Here is a 19,449-nt window from a genome sequence, read left to right as displayed (position 1 = left end):
TGTGTGTGGGGGGGTGTGTGTGTGTGGGTGTGTGTGTGTGTGGGTGTCCTGTAGCTCTCAGTCCTGGTGAGCTGGCTGGTGATGGATCAGTGAAGAGGGCCCAGGAGACCAATCTGTGGACACTGTCTGTTCCAGTTGGAATCTCCCCGTTGTCCCTGCTTGGATGTTTGGTGTGGCCACGTGATTTGCTTGGGACCGTGAAAAGGGGCGCTGTCGCGCCTGACCGGAGGCTGGAAGAGGCACGTCCTTTATCACACTCCTTTGCTGTCGCATTGTGAAAACACACAGGCCTCCGAGCAAGACGGACACCTTGGGTTGAGCCAAGGAACACGTGATTGCTTTGGGGCTTGCTCCCATCACCTAGTGCAGTGGCTCTCCAAGTCTGGGCCACCTGGGAGCTGGTGGGGGTGCAGATCCGCAGGCCCGCCTCAGCCTGCGGAGCCATGGCCCCGGGTGGGCCGGGCAGGCTGCCGTGGCGAGCCCTTCACCTGGCTCCGATGCCTCAGCGCTGGGGACGGCTGCTGCCAGGAGCTGGTTGAGGAGCCGGGGGTGGGGACTGGTGTGAGCCCTGGAGAAAGGTGGTGGTGGCACCCGCAGTCGAGGGGGGGAGAGGAGTAGACAGACTGGGGCAGGAGGGTGCTGGAGCTCAGGGAAGCCCGTGGTTTGGGAAATGGAGATGCGGGAGGTGTCTGAGGCCCCTGAGGCGTGTTTCTGTCTCCGCGTCTCTCCACCCCTCCCCTTTGTCAGCCACTTGCTTATTCTCTGTATCTAAGGGTCTGTTTTGTTTATTCACAGTTCTTGTTTTTTTAGATTCCACTTATAAGTGAAATCATACGGTGTTTGTCTTTCCGTGTCTGACTTACTTCACTTAGCATAGTACCGTTCAGGGCCATTCATGTCTTTGCAGATGGCAGAATTTCATTTTTTTATTGCTGAGTACATTATATGCACTCCAGCTTTTTCATCCAGTCATCCGCTGAAGGATCCTTGGGCTGTTCCCATGTCTTGGTTATTGTAAACAATGCTGCAGTGAACATAGGGGTGCATGTGTCTTTTTTTAAATTGACTTTTCTAAGAGAGAGAGAGGAAAGTGGGGGAGAGAGAAAGAAACATCAGCTTGTTGCTCCACTTATATATGCATTCATTAGTTGATTCTTGTATGTGCCCTGACTGGGGATTGAACCCAAAACCTTGGGACGATGCTCTAACCAACTGAGCCATCTGGCCAGGGATATATATGTGTGTGTGTGTGTGTGTGTGTGTGTATAAAATATATATAAAGCCCGTGGCCCTAACACTGTAATGACCAAAGACTGGCGCGGGTGGGTGGGGCTGCATGATCTCACGTTGGGCTTCTAGTATATATATATTTTTAATTGATGTCAGAGAGGAAGGGAGAGGGTGAGAGAGAGAGAAACATCAATGATGAGAGAGAATCATGGATCGGCTGCCTCCCCCCCGCCCACACACACACACTGGGGATCAAGCCTGCAATCCGGGCATGTGTCCTGACCAGGAATCAAACTGTGACCTCCTGGTTTGTGGGTCGATGCTCAACCACTGAGCCACGCCGGCCTGGTGGAATTTTTTTTATTCTTTCAGATTTTCTGTATGTGTGAGTGATCCTGTCATCTATGAACAAAAGATAGTTTTATTTTGCCCTGACCATTGTGACTCAGTGGTTGGAGTGTCATCGGCTCATGAACTGAAGGGTCATGGGTTCGATTCCCGGTCGAGGGCACGTACCTGGGTTGCATGTTCGATCCCTGGCCCTGGTTGGGACACGTGGGGGCAACCAGCGATGTGTGTCTCTCACATCGATGTTTCTCTACCCCCCTCCCCTTCTCTCTCCCTTCACTCTCTAAATCAATGGAAAAAATATCCTCAGGTGAAGATTAACAACAACAAAAAAGATTTATTGCTTCCTATCCGTTTTGTATACCTTTCACTTCCTTTTCTTGTCTTATTGCATTACCTAGGACAGTGGTCAGCAAACTGCGGCTCGCGAGTGTCCATAGCTTGGCTATTGTTAATAACACTGCAGTGAACAGAGGGGTGCATATATTCTTCTAATTAGTGTTTTGGATTCCTTGGGATAAAATCCAGCAGTGGGATCGCTGGGTCATTAAGGAAGTTCCGTTTCACATTTTCTGAGGAACCGCCATACTGCTTCCCACAGGGGCTGCACCGTCCGCACTCCCACCGACAGGCACGAGCGTTCCCTTTCTCCCCGTCCTCGCCAGCACTGGTTGGTTGGGTGTTGATTTATTGGTGGCATCCACTCTGACAGGTGTGATACCTCGTTGTGCTTTTAATTTGCGTGTCTCTGGTGGTCAGTGATGTTGAGCATCATTTCATGTCCGGCCGCCTGTGTGTCCTCTGTCCTCTGTCGAGAAACATCTGTCACCTGAGGATATTCTTCCCATTGATTTCTAGTGAGAGTTGGAGGGAAAGAGGAGAGAGATGAGCGGAGGGAGGGCAGGGGAGAGAGAGAAACATTGGTGGGAGAGAGACACATCGATTGGGGGCCTCCCGCACGTGCCCCACTGGGGCCGGGAAACCTGCCACTGGGGTACACGCCCCTGACCGGAAATGGAACTGGGCTGATGCTCCTACCGCTGAGCCAGACCAGCTAGGGCTCTGCCCATCTTTTAATCGGATTGTTTGTCTTTGTGGGGCTCCCCTCCTGTGGCTCCCCCCCCCCCCCACACACACACACAGTTCTTTCCTGTTGGGAGTTCTGGTTCTCACACAGCTGTTGAAGTTGACCCAAACTTCTTAGGTCCACAGTAGAGGCAGGGCCTTTGCCAGCCCTGCCCTGTCCTCTGGAGCCGAGCCTCCGTCCCCTCTCCCGGCTCGCTTCCCGCCCTGGTGCGTGGGGGAGCTGTGCTTTATGCTTGTCCCGTGAGTCTGATGTGAGCTGGAATGGGAACCTGCTCTGACTTCCCTTTAAAAGGTGTGGTGTGCGTCAGGCAGCGTCTCCGGTGTCCCGATGCGAAAGGTGGTCTGCACGGGGAGCTCACCGACTGGGGCTGCGGCTCCTCCTCTGTGTCCGCGCCCAGCTGTCCACGCCCGCCTGTCGTTGCTGTGGAAACTGCAGGCTGCACACCCCCTACCTCCCTGTGGCCCACAGGGGTCTCCCCTCCACACGGTGGTCATTTCCGGCCAGACCGTCCTTCGTTGGAAGGGCTGCCGTGGGTGCCGGCTGTTCGGCAGCATCCTTGACCCTTGCCACTTGTCAGGAGCAGCCCCCAAGTGGTGACAGTCCAAACGGCACCTGAGGGCCCAGTCCCGTCACCAACTGCCGCGTGCACTGCGGCGTGTCCTGGCCTCCCTCGCACCCCTCAGCGTCCGGGGGGCCTCTCAGTGGCCGCCATAGGGCACTCCTGATGGGTGGCCTCCACTGGGATGGGTGCTGCCTGCACCTGGTCTAGCTGCCCTCTGGGGGTGGGTGCTGCGTGGTGAAGACCTGCCTTACGGGGGGGTCTCTGCGCCGGGATCCAAGCTAGGGCTCGCCGGTTGCCCCTGGACGTTCATCCTCGGGTGGTACCCTTGGCCACTCGCGTCGTGGCCTTTGGTCTGGGCCGGGCAGGGCTGTGCGGGGGGAGGGGTGTCGGCCAGGCCCACACCAGGACTGACCAGGCTGCGGGCTCACCTTCTGAGTCGCGGCGTTTCCTCATCAGCCTGGCACTAATGCTGTGCCAGGTGGGGAGAGTCTGGTTCTAGACTTGACGGACCAAGTGCCCTGGGCACGTGGCTGAAGCTCTGCCCGGGAGGCCGCCCCGCTGTGACAGGCCTGGCTCTGTCGGCCGCCGGGCCCCTGTACTGGGCAGGTGGTGGCCCTTCTGGGGTGGAGAAGCGCCGGTGGTGAGTGCACGGCCACACTGCTTGTGCGAGGCGGGGCCGGACTTGAGTCTCCTCACCTGACTTTTGCGTTCTCTTCCTTAAAGCTACTCTTTTTTTTCTTTTAGTTTTATCGTTTTGTGATTTTTGTGATCCTAGAACTGCCTCCTGTGACTTAGATCGTTATACAGCACATCACAAGCTGGCTACAAAACACACCGAGACAAACCCACACGGGTGCAGGCTGCGGGCCTGCTCAGCTTGGGTTTTAAATGTAAGCTGTCTTCTTTCTGTCTTCCTAACAGCGTAGTATTCCAAGGACGGAAGCATCTGGACTGAATGGAATTTAGCATCAAAAAAGGTCCTTTTTCCGCTCAGAAAGTGGTAAGGTACATAAGGATGAAGCAGGCGCCGGAGATCCTGGGCAGCGCCCCCGGGAAGCCTCCGGGCTGCGAGGTGAACCGCGAGTGCTCCGTGTTCCTGGGCAAGGCCCAGCTGTCGGCCACCCTGCAGGAGGGCGTCATGCAGAAGTTCAACGGCCACGACGCGCTGCCCTTCCTCCCGGCGGAGAAGCTGAAAGACCTGACCTCCCGCGTGTTTAACGGAGAACCTGGTGCCCACGACGCCAGACTGCGTTTTGAGCCCCAGGAGACGAAGGGGGCTGAGACCCCGCCGGACACCACCCCCATCAAAAACGGCTCTCCGGAAATCAAGCTGAAGATCACCAAGACCTACATGAACGGGAAGCCGCTCTTCGAGTCTTCCATCTGCGGAGACGGCGCTGCCGCCGCGGCCCAGTCGGAGGGGCACGGACGAGAGCCCGAGAGGAAGGCGAGAAGGAGCAGGAAGAGGAGCATCAAGTACGACTCGGTGCTGGAGCAGGGCCTCGTCGGGGCAGCCGTGGGGCCCGAGGTCGCCAGCCCCTCCGACAGGAAGGTATTCACGGCGGGGTCGGCGGCGCCGGGAACCCACGAGGCGCTGCCGTGTGCAGGGGCAGCGGGGGTGCTGGGGTGGTGGCGCAGGCCCTGGTCCCGGAGGCCCCAGCGCTGCCTCCTTCAGGCCGCACAGCCCTGCTGGGCCGGTGTGAGGCCGGGAGCGGTCAGCTGAGGATTCTAGGCTAAAGCGGCCAAAGAGGGCAGACCGGTTTCTGAGGCAGGCGAGTCCGTTCCCGGCCTCCGGCTGTCCTGCTTCCCGGGCCTCCGCAGAGGCCGCTGGGCCTGGCTCTGGTCGTTGGTCCCGTCGGAGGCGTGAGCTGTGCCGCAGAGGTGCGCCTGCCACCCACCCCCCGGTTCCCTCCCTCACCTGGCTCCTCCGCCAGGGGGCCCGGGCTGTGTCTCAGCGCAGAGGCTGGGGTGCGGAGCCCTAACATACCGCGAGAGAGCGCGGAACTTCATGTCATCACGTCTTAAAGTGACCCTCCAGGTAGCCCCCCACTTATATGAGTGTAAGCCCCATAAAACAGCCAGGAGCCTCACTGAGGCCGGAGGAAGGGCGAGGGTGCCGCAGCCCCCCCACACCCCGTCACAGGAGCTGGTGGTCTTGACGGGGTCCTCTTGGAGGCGTGAGGGAGGGGAGGGAGACCAGGAATATTTAGTTTAAAATCATAGTCAAGGGATTCTATTTACGGTTTCCACAGATAGGAGAGGAAGTGGCCAAATTCCTTGGAATTATTAAAATAAGAAGTTTGAGGGCTGAAACATGGTTTTTGAGTGCTCAGGGGCTGTCTGGGTCTCACTAATGTGATTATAATGGGATTGTAAGAGGCCTGGCTGGTGCGTGGTGCTGACGGAGCTCTGGCTGGTGACTCACAGGGGAAGAGGCTGGTGCAAGTGACTCCCAGCCCATCACTGGGTTTGTTAAGACGAGTAAACCCGATGGCTGACCTCCGTCTTTGGAGGGGGACGTTGACACTTGTCCTCATGGGCTGTCATAGACGGTGCTGAGGACTAGTCTGAGAGCCCCTTCCTGGAGGTGTGTAACATGGCAGCCTGTGCCAGCCCTCAGCACCCGCACTCGCTCTGTGAGGATGGCCAGCCCTCTGCCCAAGGCCGTGGCCTCCGGGGGCTCGGGAGCTCACACTCAGAAGGTCAGGCCGCCGGCTGCTGGTTCCCTGGAGGCCAGAGTGAGGGTGCGGGGGCGGAGGTGGCCTCCTAAACACCTGGGCTCCGTGATGGAGAGACAGGATCGGAGCCCAGGACTCAGGCCACAGGGCTGGAGCTGAGGCTTGCTGCCAGGCTCCTGGTGTTCGTGCCACCCTGGGTCCTGCCACGTGAGCCGAGGGCGGTTCCATGAGCATAAAGCGCCGCTCAGGCGGCAAGGAGAGAGGTCGCCCTCTGTGGCCGCGCAGTGCGGGCAGCCCCTTAGCTGAGGGCGCGAGAGGCACCATGCCGAGGGGATGCCAGGGCTGCGATTTGAAAGCAGTGTTGGGGGGCGGGCCCAGCTGGTTAACCCTCAGTGTTTTGTGGCTGGAAGGCTGGACTGAGGGTCAATGTCTTTTGTTCGTTTTCAGATTCCAGCTAAGAAAGAGCCGTGCCCCAGCATGGGCAGAGACAGAGACCACCTGCTGAGATACAGCATGGGCGACTTGGTGTGGGCCAAGGTGTCGGGCTACCCCTGGTGGCCCTGCATGGTGTCCGCCGACCCGCTCCTGCACAGCTACACCAAGCTCAAAGGTGCGCCTTCACCTGTTCCCCTCGCCTGCCGTGATCTTTCCCCTCTTCCATGACGAGCCCTCCGGTAGTGGTTCTTCCTGTGTGCAAGTGCACGTGACGTGAACTGTGCCATCTTAACTGCTGTCACTGCACGGAGCGTGGTATCAGGCTCATTCATGCTGTGCAGCTGGCACCACTGTCCCCAGGAAATACTCCTGCCCCGCCCCCTCCTGCCCCGCCCCGGGCACCAGCCTCTGCTCTGCTTCCTATGGCTTTTGTTTCTTGTTTTTAGTAATTTATTTTATTCTGGAATCACATACTTACTTTTTTTAAATCCTCACCCGAGGATATTTTTCCATTGATTTTAGAGAGTGGAAGAGAGAGGGAAGACTGAGAGAAACATCGATGTGAGAGAAACACATTGATGGGTTGCCTCCTGCACGAGCCCTGACCAGGGCCCAGGCTGGCAAGAAGCCTGCAACCGAGGTCTGAGCCTTTGACTGGAATCGAACCCGGGACCCCTCAGTCTGCAGGCCCACGCTCTCTCCGCTGAGCCACACCAGTGAGGGCTGCGTCCTGTGGTTCTGATGTGCATTTTCCTAGCGGTCAGTGATGTTGAACGTTTTCCACGTGCTCATGGACCACGAGGGCGTTTCCTTCAGGTCCGTCCGTGGAAGTCGGGCGTTTCTGCGCTGTAGAGCAACGGGACGCGTCCCGGCCGCGGCCTCCCGGGCGGGCGTCTGAGGGACCGCGCTTTTGTGTTGGAAAGAGCAGAGCAGCGTGTGCTTTCGGCTGTACACTGCGGCCAGGGGGTTCTGCTGCCTCCGGGGGTCACGTCTCCCTGGCACCGCGCGTCCTCACCGTCTTCTCTTTAGAAAACGCGTCTGGAATCAAGGAATTTTCTGTTGCGGAGGTTTTTGTCTGTTTTATGGAACGAGACCTTCATAGTCTTATTCCTGAATTCAACGTTTTAAGGAAATATGACCGGTCGTCTGGCCTGCAGCCTTGGGTTATTGGATGCTCGGTTTCCGTGCTGACTTTCTGTCTTTGCCGCTTCATCAGCTGCTAAGAGACGTGTGTGTGTTGCCCGCTCACTGTGCCAGGGGGTGTGCTTTTTGCTACGTGCAGTTTTGTCAGTTTCTGCTTTACCTGCCCTGGGCTGGTGCCCTCGGAGCCTGGCCTGCTCACCCGTGTTCTCCATGGGAGTCTGGCTGCACGTGCTGGGCGCTGTCCTTGCTTCTGTAGGCGCCTGGTGTCTATGTTCGGTGGCTTCCTTTCCTGCCCGCCCTTCAGCTCCGAGGCAGCTCGGGTCCCGTGTGCACACGTGACTGGCTGCCGTCCATTCAGAGGCTCCCAGTTCTGGAGAGAGCGGCTCGGGCTAGCCCAGAGGGTCAGGGGCCGTGATGAAGGAAAGCCCCTGTGCCAGTAGGTACCTGGGCCAGGTTCTCTTAGGAGGCGTGTGGGTTGGGGAGTCAGTGACACGTGGTCCCCAACAGCCATGATGGGCGAGTTTCGGGAATCGGCACAGAAAGGAAGATGACTCCTAAGCAGTGGCAGGACAACCGGCGAATCCTGTGGTGAAACAGAACAATGACTTGACCTTTCACCTTGGACTAAAATAGGTTTCATGGGGATTAAAGGGACCGTATAAATAGGAGATAATTGAGTTACATTGTTACCAAATTTCTAGGCAGACAAGAACTTAAAAATGTTACGTTTATTTTACAAACTTAAGACCCCATGCAGAACCCTCTTCGCTTTTTCTGCCTGATGTAAGGAGCGTGTTCTGTGTCTGTTTCCTCACACACATTGGCAGACTGCCTTCCTCCTGCACCCACACTCATTTCAGTGGCCACGGAAAGTTCTTCCAGAGCATTGAAGGGTAATGGAAGCCCTGGCCAGGTGGCTCGGTTGGTTGGAGCGTCGTCCGTACACCAAAAGGTTGTGGGTTCAATCCCTGGTCAGGGTGTGTAGGGGAGGCAACTGATTGATGTTTCTCACATCAGTCTCTCTCTCTCAAATCGATAAAAACATTTCCTCGGTGAGTATTTAAAAAAAAAGTGGGCCCGAGCCGGTTTGGCTCAGTGGATAGAGTGTCAGCCTGCGGACTGAAAGGTCCCAGGTTCGATTCCGGTCAAGGGCATGTAACTTGGTTGCGGGCACATCCCCAGTAGGAGGTGTGCAAGAGGCAGCTGATCGGTGTTTCTCTCTCATCGATGTTTCTGACTATCTATCCCTCTTCCTTCCTCTCTGTAAAAAATCAATAAAATATATTAAAAAAATAAAAAAAAAGTGGGCCCGAGCCGGTTTGGCTCAGTGGATAGAGCATCGGCCCAAGGACTGAAGCATCCTGGGCCCCTCGGCTACAGGCTCAATCCCTGGCCCTGATGGGGTGCATGTGGGGGGCAGCCATCGATGTGCCTCTCTCATCACGGAACAAAACCAAGTGTAATGGGAGAAGACGCATGGCGTCTGGCGTGTTTTTAAGCCTTAGCTGATTTAACATAAAAGCGCACACGGCCGGGCTGCTGTGGCCAGGGGTTGAGGGTCCATTTATGAACCAGGAGTGACAGTTCAGTTCCCAGCCAGGGCACACGCCTGGCATCCCCTCTCTCGGGTTTTGGGACCAGGTGCCTCTTCCTCGCCCAGGTCCCCCTGGCTATGCTGTAGGGTGTGGCTCATTCCTGTCTGCGGAGAGCCACCCCTGGGATGTTGTGGGGTCTCTGTGGCCTCCTGGCTGCCCTTTCCCCGCCCTCAGCTTTGGCCTGAGTGGCCGGCAAGGCTGCCAGCCGGTAGGAGGTAGTGGGCCTTGCACCCAGGCGGTCCGACACCAGCCGCTCCCTTCCCTGCTGTCTGGTCCCCTGTCAGAGGGCCCTTTTGGGATGTGCTCTCTTGTTTTGTTCGTTTGGTATCTTTTTAAAGTGGATATGGGGAAGGAGGAGGTGAAGGTGATGTAGTCAGCTCTCTTACCAGGCCACTCTGACCCTCCCTGGGGTCCCTCCCTGGCGGAGTGGGGGTGTGAGGGGTACTGTAGGCAACCCCAGCTCTGGGTCAGTGCCAGGACAGGCTGGTGCCCTAACGTCCCCCTGTCGGCCCTCGGGCGCTAACCTTTCATTTGAAACCCAGGTCAGAGAAAGAGCGCGCGCCAGTATCACGTCCAGTTCTTCGGCGATACCCCCGAGAGAGCGTGGATATTCGAGAAGAGCCTGGCAGCTTTCGAAGGAGAAGAGCAGTTTGAGAAGCTGTGCCAGGAGAGTGCCAGGCAGGCGCCCACGAAGGCGGAGAAAATCAAGGTGACGACAGGGCCAGTGCAGACCCAGAGCAGGGTCCCCGTGCTTAGTCTGGGTCTGGGGGTGAACTTGCAGTTGCTTGAAAGAGTGTGATGGCTCCTGTGTCCGTCACTGTTCACTGTTGCCCGAGGATGCTCTGTTCCAAACATCACACGATCCTTCTTACTCATTTGATGACTCCCAGAGGTCGTTTCTTTTGTAATTCGTATTTTCCTTTATGGGTATGTAATGTTACATATAACGTGCATATATGTGTATTTACAGTAGTAAAATGTGATTAAAACTTATTTCTAGTATAAAGAAGCAGTTGTTACATGGGGCTGACCTCTGTAACCCTTTCAAGTTAATTGGTTTTTATAATTTTTATTTCTAAATTTATCTGAAATTGTGGAAGTACCCTTTAAAGTGGGCTGTTTTTATAGTGAAACTTAGAGTGTCTCATGTTTTCTTTTCAGCTGCTGAAACCCATTTCAGGGAAGTTGAGGGCCCAGTGGGAGACGGGCCTCCTGCAAGCAGCCGCCGCAGCCGCCATGCCGGTCGAGGAGCGGAGAGCCAAGTTCACCTTCCTGTATGTGGGCGGCCAGCTGCACCTGAACCCGCACGCGGCCCGGGAGGCAGGCCTGGCTGTGGAGGTGCCCGGGGCTGCGCTGGGGCCCGCAGGAGTCCCCGGAGGAGCCGCTGGCGACCCAGGGTCCTGGAGAGAAGAGGGCGGCCCTGTCAAGAGAGGGCGGAGAGCCAGGCTGGGTCGTGCTGCCGAGAGCCAGGACGGTGGCCCTGGGGCAGGAACGATGACTCCTCCAAAGGTGGCTGAGGCCAGCTCCCAGAGAGGCCTGGGTTCTCCGCCCAGGAGGAGGAAGGCCGCGGCCTCCATGCTGCGCGGCAGGAAGGGCGACGCTGCGTCCCAGTTCCTGGTCTTCTGCCAGAGGCACCGGGACGAGGTGGGTACTGTGTCGGTGTGGTTCTCACTGGGCGTGTGCATGTGCGTGTGGGGGAGCACCTGCTTCTCGGCGTTTCCAGGGGCCCCCAGCCCTGTGCAGGCTCAGACCTGACAGGCAACCCGTGATATGAACATGTCCTCCTGTGGGTGAGCAGATGCGGGGCAGCGGGCTGTGGCTCTCGGGGGCTGCCCTGTGCTAGAACTTGGCCTAGCGCTCAGCTTGGCCCGGGGCCCGTCTCCCCCGGGGGCTGTGCTGCACCGGTGGGGTCCGCATCACAGACCCCGTGTACTCCCGAGCTCCGCGTCTGCTGAGCTCCTGTTTCCGTGAGAATCAAACCTGCAACCTCTTGGTGTGTGGGACGCACCCACCCCCGGAGCCACCGCCGGGCTCAGGGCTCATGGTGTCCCTGGAGCCCAGCTGTGGGTGGGGCAGGTGCAGGGCTGGGTCGCAGGGACCGCGGGGACGGCCTCCTCACGGAGAGCCTGGCGGGGCGCACAGCCTGGGCGGGGCAGGTGCCCAAGAGCCGCAGGGTCGCGGCAGGAGCGCTCACTCGGTTCCTGGACTTGGAGGGTCCTTTCACCTCCTGGTCCTGATGCTCCCAGGCCTGAGAGGTGGGCTGCGCCCTCTGCCTGTTTCATGTCTGCACTTGTGTGCGTTCCTTCTGGTCACGTAACAACTCACCTCTCAGCTCAGAGGCTTAAGCTGCCGCACGCCCTGCGTGTCTCACAGTGTCACGGGTCGGGAATGTGGGGGCACCTCTCGGGGTCTGCCTCAGGGCTTCCCGTGAGGTCACAGTCAGGGTGTTGGCGGGGCTGTGTCCCCGCAGGCCTGACCAAGGTGCTGCCCGCATGGCCTGAGGGAGGCCTGTGCCCTGCGGCCGGCGACCTATTCCTGCTCCTCGGGCTGCTCCGGGGGAGGCACAGCCGGGGCCTAGGCTGGCGCCTCTGCCGTGTCCTCGCCGGTCCTGGCGTCCTCAGCCGTGGGGGATGCAAGTGCCGGGCTTGGTGGTGCCCCGTGTGCCGGAGGTACTTCGTTAAGGAGGGAGAAGCAGCCACTAACGAGGGTGCCACGGGGCAGGTGCGCGGTGCTCATTCTCACAGCGCCCTGGAGGTCGGCGTGAGCCCTCCATCCTGCAGCCACAGCCGCAGCCGCAGCCCAGGGACCTGCATGAGGTCGCTCTTTCGCCAGACACACGGCACAGGCAGGGCGTAGAGCTGGGATCCCACCCTCACCGTGTGTGCGTGTGCATGTGCGTGGGCCTGGGCGGAGAGGTCACCGTGGCACTGCCCTGCTGCGGAATGTAGACTCCAGTGAGAGGCGTGGCTTCCTCGGCCAGGTAATGAGGAGGCGAGTGCCCTGTCCCCCGAGGACACCGAGGAGTGAGACGTGGACAGGTGAGCCCCAGAAGGGGGCCTGTGGGCTGGGTAGTGCTGCCCCTGAGTACACGCAGCAGAGCCTGGAGGCGGCTGGTGGAGAGAGTGTTCCAGGGGGCGTGGGACTGAGGAGGGAGGTCCAGCTGTGCCCGCTGCCTGCTGGGGACCGTTGTCATGTAGCGAGTGCGGATGGCTGGGGACGGACGGACGGGGAGGCAGGTGTGGCCAGGTGACAGGCCCGTGGGCGGCGTAGCTGCGGCAGGATCGTCCCTGCTGTGTCCCCAGCTGGTGGACAGGACGAGCCAGGAGACTGGTTGCTGAGCCCCTGGCAGAGGCAGGGTGGACACGAGGGTGCTCACCTGGAGCTGGCCCGCCTGGCCGGGGTTGGGGAGTCCTGCCTGGCTAAGCTGGGAACCCTGCTACGGGTCATTTCATTCAAGGGCATTGTCGTCTGGCGTGGTGACCATTTGGGGCTGCAGGTCCATGGCTGAGCGCACCACACGTGAGGACTCTGGTGGAGTGCCCAGGGCTTGGTGTCCAGGGGCTGCTGCCCAGGACTCTTGCTGGTGAAGGTCTGAGACCCTGGAGGCTGAAGTGTTGAGGGCGGCTGAGCTCACCCACCCCTCACGCAAGGTGGGCGGCCGGCAGGGCACAGTGCTGCTGGCCTGAGGGCTGCTGGGAACACAGGCTGAGGTGTCGATGTTGAGAGGCATGGTGACCTCTGAGGGACATGCGGACACAGTGGAGGCTGGAGGTGGGTGCACTGCCCGTTGCAGAAGGCGGCCAGGAAGGACACACAGGGTGAGGACACGCTGTCTGAGGTGACCGTGTCCAGAGGGGGGTTTGCACTTGGGGGCAGAGTTCCCAGTGTTGGCTGGCAGGTGCTAGGTGTCGGTGGTGCTAGGTCTCGGTGGCGCTGGTGAGCAGCCGGCATTAACGGTGGTGCCTGACCACTGCCAGGCGAAGCGTGACCCCCGTCACGGGAGTGGGGACACCCCTCTACTTGCCCCGCCCACAGAACTGCCCCTGGAGCAGCCCCTTTCAGCCAGGCTGGCTCCTTGGCGCTGCCCGCGCTCTGCACTGGTTGAAAGGGCCTTGGGCCGCGCGTCTCTGAGGCGGCCGCCAGCTGTGCTGCAGTGGGAGGGCACCCAGGAAGCGGGGCACCGGCCCTCGAACTCCCTGCAGCGTTTCTGTGTGGGAAGCAGTTTGGTGTTCCGGACCGTCTAAGAGAGGGAAACGCCTTCTTAGTTCACAGGCACCTGGCAGCAGCTGTTGGCCGGGTTTGGCCTGAGGGTCAGAGTTTGTTGACCTCCGCCCCCTGCTGTCGCTGGCTCTCAAACGCAGTGCCCACGAGAAACCCGTGGGGAACCTGCTACCAGCTGCTCCAGGCCCCGACTGAACTGGTCTTGGGAGGACTCGCACCTTCTAGACTGAGACTCCGGTTCTCAGGGAGCAGCCAGGCCAAGCCCCCCTGGGGGGAGGGGGGCGCCGGAGTCCCGGGAACCAGGGCCTGGCTGGCAGGCCTGTGGGCTGAGAGGCTGCGTCTAGGTGCCACCGAGGGGTGGGGTGCCGGTCGGGCTGGGACATGGGTGCCACCTGCACTGGGGTGCACGGGGCTGAGGGCGCTCCTCCGCACCCACCCTCACGCTGTCTGTCCGGAGCGGGTCCCTGAAGGTGCTGTGGGTGCTCCGGCCAGCAGGACGCCGGGCCCAGACCTCACTCACCCCTGCTCCAGGGCTGCGTTTCCATGACACTTGTCCTATAACGGACCGTTCAGCACACCTAGGAAACGGTAGCTCCCTAGGAATTTAACGGCCCTGGAAAAGCACATCTTCCCTTCCCGTTTACCGCCCCGAGTGCGTCGCAGTTGAACCTCTGCTCCAGCCTTGTTTTCAGGTGTGAGTGCCAGGAGTGTCGCCTCGCTGAGCAGGCTCCCGGGGCTTCTGCGGGGCAGTCGTGCGTGGGGAGGAAGGCGCCCGCTCCTTCTCAGGGACCCAGAGCACAGCCCAGTGAGCGTGCGGTGCACGGCCTCCTCACCACACCCTCCTCCGCTCACAGGTGATGGCTGAGCACCCAGACGCCTCCAGGGAGGAGATCGAGGAGCTGCTGGGGTCACAGTGGAACATGCTGAGCGAGAAGCAGAAAGCCCGCTACAACACCAAGTTTGCCGTCCGGGCAGCGTCCCCCTCCGAGGAAGACTCTGGTAAGCGCTTAGATGTGGTGTGTGCAGTGTGGCCAGTCTGGGGACCGCAGGGCGGCCCCCGCTCCCCAGCTCTGACCCGCGGTGCCGTGCTGGCCTGGCCCCAGAACGCGTGGTCACAGTGAGGCACCTCTGCCGTCGGCGTGGCCTCCCTCCGGGTCCTCAGAGCTGTTCCGTGCGGCCCAGCCGGCCTGCGGGCCCTCGTGCTTCTGCCCGCGTGGACGGGGCTTCCTTGGCCGTTTGCTGGGGAGCTCACAGGCAGGACGGTGACGTGGGCTGACCTTGCCTGGGGGTGTCCTGGTTCTTCCTCGGCCTCGGGTTAGAACACAGACAACGGCTCCTTCCCTTGAGGCAGCGAAGAGGAGAGAGCAGAGGTGCCACGCTGGCTGCCAAGGCAGGTGTCTGCAGCCTCGTGAACACCTGCTGACGGGTCGCTCGGACGGAGCTGTTCTCACCGGAGGGCTGAGCAGATACGCTGCCCACTGCTCCGCAGGCCTCTTCCGGGGTGGCCGTGAGCGGCCCTCGGGGCTGCGGGCTCCATGAAGTGGCTTGGAGGCTGGGCCTCACCGGCGTGAGGCCAGGGCTCGTCTCGGCCCTGGGCCCTGCTGGACGCCACGGACTGACCAGTGTGCTCTGTGCCACCTGGGAGTCGGGTTCGAGGGTGACACTGCCTCCCACGGGACAGTGGGCGAGTCCAGGCACAGACCCTGAAGTGGCCATGCACATGGGAAGGCCGGGTTTATGGTCCACACTAGTCGTCCCTCCCTCCGGAGCTGCCTCGTCCTCTGTCTGGGCCCGAGGTCTGGGTGGGAGGGAGCCCCGGCAGCCGTGGGCCTCAGCATGGAGCGTAGACAGCCCTGAACTTGCAGGTGCAAACGGAGTTGCTTCTTTAAGGAAACGGATAAAATGCAGCAAGTTGTAGGGTTTTTAACGTTCAACTTAAATTCTGCTAGTCTGAACGTTAGTAAGTAAAGGATTAAAATAATACTGGGTTATATTTAAATTTTTATTTACTCCCTCCCCCCATTCCCCACTCATGTCTGCGTCCAGTGGTTAGGCTTATGTGCACGCATACATACGTTTAAATTAAATGCTACGGTATGTCAAAATGTAATGGCAGCAAATGCCAACCTAATAACCCTAGATCAGATGAGGTTTTTTCAGAATTTGATGTACCGGAAACACAGTTCCCTGCAGGTCAAACGCAGAGGTTGGATCTGGAACACTCGGCCCTGGGGCCAGGACGGCAGGCAACCGCCCCGGCTGGGTTTGCACCCACGTGTCGGTGGTGCTCAGTGCAGCTGTGCGGCGGCTTTTTGTTTCATTGTAGCTTCCTAATACTTTATTGTTATTGATTTCAGAGAGGAAGGGAGAGGGAGAGAGAGTCATGGATTGGCCACCTCGTGCACGCCCCCTACTGGGGATCAAGCCCGCAACCTGGGCATGTGCCCTGACCGGGAATCGAACTGTGTATGACCTCCTGGTTCATACGTCGGTGCTCAGTGACTGAGCCACGCCGGCCGGCTGAGCAGCGTTTTTCATGTCCATTCCCCACCCCATTCCTAGGTCACTTCCATGGGAAGAGAAGAACCCACCCGAAGAGGACTCAGGACCCTGCAGGAGACGCTGAGGTGGAAGAGACGCCCAGGAAAAGACTCAGGACGGACAAGCAGGGTCTCCGGAAGGTAATGTCCAGGTCTGCCTGGCCCGAGGCCACGTGCTGTGTGACCCCAACTCCTGGCATCTTGTCCTCCCCTCCCTGTGGGCTGCTCTGGGCAGTCAACAAGCCTCTCTCGCGGCACCGTGGGGAGGCTGCTGCCAAGAGCAGCTCTGACCTGCCAGGGGCTTGAGCACAGCCCTGCTCTCAGCTGTCACAGGAAAGCACGCAGACCCTTTGAGCAACGCCGGGTGTTAGAGCCACGGGTACATGTAAAATGGCCCGTCTCTGGGCTTGCTGGCGGTGAGTCACAGCTCAGCCTCCGGGAGACCGTGGTCTGCTTCCGGGGCAGGGTGACAGCCGTACAGGCCCTGAGTGGCTTTCGTGAGCTCATGGGGTGTGTCCGGGGCTCGTGGTGTCTGTGGGAACCCCATGGCGCTGTGCCGCACGGATGCAGAGGCCAAGGCCCGCCCCTCACCTTCCTGCACAGTCCAGCTGCGTCAGGACAGCGCTCGCCCTGCCTGCGGGAGGGGCACCGGCCTGTCCACGTGGCCCAGGAAACGTGGCCAGTGCTGCCTGCGGTGCTCACCGGGGGAAGGCGAGCACCAGGCCCACAGGGGAGCGTCAGGCAGTCGCTCCGTTTCCTCTGCTCTCTGTCCGCGAACAGAAAGTAAATGTCACACGTGTTGCTAACGTGTGCACAGTTGGCACCGCTGCACATCTCATTTCTGTAAAGCCATCTTGGCAGCTCTGGGGCGGCCGGCCCTGCCCTGCTCCAGGCCCCCGGGCGGGTCTGGGCACTGTCCGATGTGTGAGTGACGCCTGCAGCGAGGCGCAGCAGCACTGCTCAGCCCCGGGCACGGCCAGCAGCTGTCCGCACGGCGCTCTGAAGTATTTGTGTAAATGACTTGCCAGAAACACGGCCCTGAACTAAAATCTCAGAGTTCGCATTGAGTGGCTGGGTGGACACGTCTTACGGACGCGCAGCTCAGGAAGCCGCACGTGACAGGCAGGGTGGTGTCTGCCTGGCTTGGCTTTCAGATCGTGTCACTCGCCAGCCGCCGGCTGCCATCACCCCGGGTGCAGGCCTTCACCACCTGGTCCACAGCCCTGGGGGGGGGGGCGGGGGGGGCGTGCTGCAGTGCAGGGTGGCCAGGAGGCCTTTGCCACAGCGCCCCGTGGCGTTGTGAATTTTCAGTGACGTGACTCCGTTCTGAGGCCTGGACAGATGCTCACGGTGCCTGCTTTTCCCGCCATGTGCTCGGCTGTGAAATGTGCTGTGTGTCGTGAGGTTTGTGTGGAGCTGGTCTGCGAGTGTGACATCCTTAGGAGAACGAGCTTGTGGGGCTGACTCAGCCCGGTGCCACTTTAGGGGCGGGGCAGCCTGGAGAGGGTCCTGTCCACTCCCCATGCCCTGGCACCCAGGGGAAGCACCCAGTTAGTCAGGCGTGCGAGGCCCCCGTGTGTGCACATATGGGGCGGGGCTGCTGGTGACCTGCCAGACGCTTCCCAGGAAGAAGGTTCAGTCACCATTTCTCAGCACCCTCTGTGAGTTCACGTTGGGAGATACTTTCCTTTTCTTCATTCCTTTTCTTTTTCTTTTAAATAACAGAGAGAGACCGTTGCAGACAAAGCACCCCGAACAGGCTCCTGCAAGGCCGCAGAGGCCGTGTCCTCCCTGAAGAGCCAGGCAGGTAATGTGGCGCAGCCGGCGGGCTCCGCAGGTGCCTGGGAGATTGGGGGCGGGGGTGGAGACAGGCCGACCTCTGTCCTGGCGGGTGGGCGGGAGGCTGGGCTGGGGAGGGCCGGAGCCTTCAGGGGTCAGAGCCACAGTCAGGCTGGACAGGGGCCAGGACGGCTCCGTGCACTTGAAGAGCAAACCCTCTCACGGTCAGTGTTTTGGCGACGCAGCGAGGTTTTGTTGAAGCCACGCCTGTGATGCCTGCGAGGTTGTGTTGTTCTCAAAATAAAACTGCTGGACAAGGGGCCCCGGTGGGGCTCTCACTGCCCGTGCTGGCCGGGCTGGCAGCTCCCGACTCCGGCGTGTGCTCCAGCATCGGCGATGCCTCCAAACGAGCTTAAAACGTTTGTGAACAGTCCCTGCCAGTCATCTTCTGACGGGTTTTCTGGGTGGGCCTGCCTGGTGGTTTGTTTGTTTAATTAAAGAAGTTTTTGATGGATTGATTATTTGAGAAAGAGAGAGATGGGTTTGTCGTCCACCTGTTTGCGCATTCATTGGTTGATTCTTGTCTGTGCCCTGACGGGGATGGAGCCTGCAACCATCTGAGCTACGCGGCCAGGGCTTGTCCGTTCGTTCATTTATTTTTTTATTTGGATATTTTTCCATTGGTTTTTTTAGAGGAAGTGGCAGGAAGGGGGAGAGACGGAGAGAAACATTGATGTGAGAGAGACACATCGATTGGTTGCCTCTGGCACATGCCCTGACCTGGGGCTGGGGATGGCGCCTGCAGCCCAGGTCCGTGCCCTTGACCAGAACTGAGCCCAAGACCCTTCAGTCCGCAGGCCGACGCGCTAACCTGTGAGCCGAACCGGCCAGGCTTGTTCGGTCATTGGTTAAAGAAAGCTTCCAGCTCCAACTCTTAGTAGGAAGGAACGGAGACAGGAGAAGTCATAGTGCAGGTTGCAGACGGTGCTGGCGCCCTCGCTCTCTGAGGTGCTGTCCTGGCTCTAAGTCAGCCCGTCAGCCCCCGAGAAGACTTGCGTGAGCAGGTGGGCACGAGTGGGCGTTTGATGATGAAGAGAGATGGCTCATTTAAGTGGGGTGTGGGGTGTGGTTGTGTTAGACCTTAGTTTCAGAGAGAGAGACTAACCTGCTGTGGGTGCGGTGGTGTGGGATTCGTCCAGAATGCCTGGCAGGGCTGTGGGCCAGGCTGCATGGAGCCAGGGCCCCGGGGACGGCTCGGGCGCAGGCAGGGGACAGTGCAGCTCACAGTGCGTGTCCGCCTCCCTTTGCCTGCAGAGGCTCCCACAATAGCAGCGTAGGCCCTGGCGCGGCAGAGCCGTGTGGTTCTCAGAGGCACTTCCTCAGCGGGAGCGGGATGGGCTCAGCCTCGAGCTTTACTTCATGGGCTCAATTGCTTTGCAGCAACGAAGCACCTGTCTGACGCATGCAAACCGCTGAAGAAGCGGAGCCGGACGCCTGCCGCCACGCCCTCTGCGCTCGCCTTTAGCAAGAGCTCCTCTCCCTCTGCCTCCTTAACCGAGAACGAGGTAAAACACCTTCCCACGAAGGCCGTTTCCTGAGCCCGCAGGCTCGTCGGCGTCCGGTGGCGCCTCCACGCTGTGGCGAGGCGGAGGCGCTCTGGACGTGTGAGAGCCGCGGAGTGGGAAGAAGTCGCGCTCTGCCTGTTAGTGCGCGCGGCGTCTGTATGAACGCATGTGGTCGTGCTGTAGGGCCGATGCATTTAATTCCCGAAATCTCTGTGCTTGGTGGGAAAGGAGGCTGCTTTGTCCTGCCGTGACGGCCGCTGGGTGAT

The 19,449-nt window shown here is 59.7% G+C and overlaps 1 protein-coding gene across 2 annotated transcripts in view; it reads left to right on the top strand.

The window, feature by feature from the left end:
• NSD2 (nuclear receptor binding SET domain protein 2) overlaps window positions 1-19,449 on the top strand; it is a 47,053-nt gene that overhangs the window by 7,820 nt on the left and 19,784 nt on the right. For both annotated transcript variants that reach the window (XM_080650900.1, XM_080650901.1), the window contains exons 2-9: window positions 4,149-4,779; window positions 6,353-6,515; window positions 9,621-9,787; window positions 10,240-10,722; window positions 14,154-14,298; window positions 15,862-15,980; window positions 17,565-17,646; window positions 19,059-19,183. In XM_080650900.1, coding sequence (XP_080507026.1) covers window positions 4,183-4,779; window positions 6,353-6,515; window positions 9,621-9,787; window positions 10,240-10,722; window positions 14,154-14,298; window positions 15,862-15,980; window positions 17,565-17,646; window positions 19,059-19,183 — 1,881 coding nt within the window. In that variant the 5' untranslated portion in view covers window positions 4,149-4,182. The remainder of the gene's footprint in view (window positions 1-4,148; window positions 4,780-6,352; window positions 6,516-9,620; window positions 9,788-10,239; window positions 10,723-14,153; window positions 14,299-15,861; window positions 15,981-17,564; window positions 17,647-19,058; window positions 19,184-19,449) is intronic.

The sequence above is a fragment of the Plecotus auritus genome (genome assembly GCF_963455305.1).
Source record: "Plecotus auritus genome assembly, chromosome: 1".
Classification (NCBI taxonomy): domain Eukaryota; kingdom Metazoa; phylum Chordata; class Mammalia; order Chiroptera; family Vespertilionidae; genus Plecotus; species Plecotus auritus.
The sequence above is the reverse complement of the archived record's forward strand: the minus strand, read 5'-3'. Positions and strand labels throughout refer to the sequence as shown.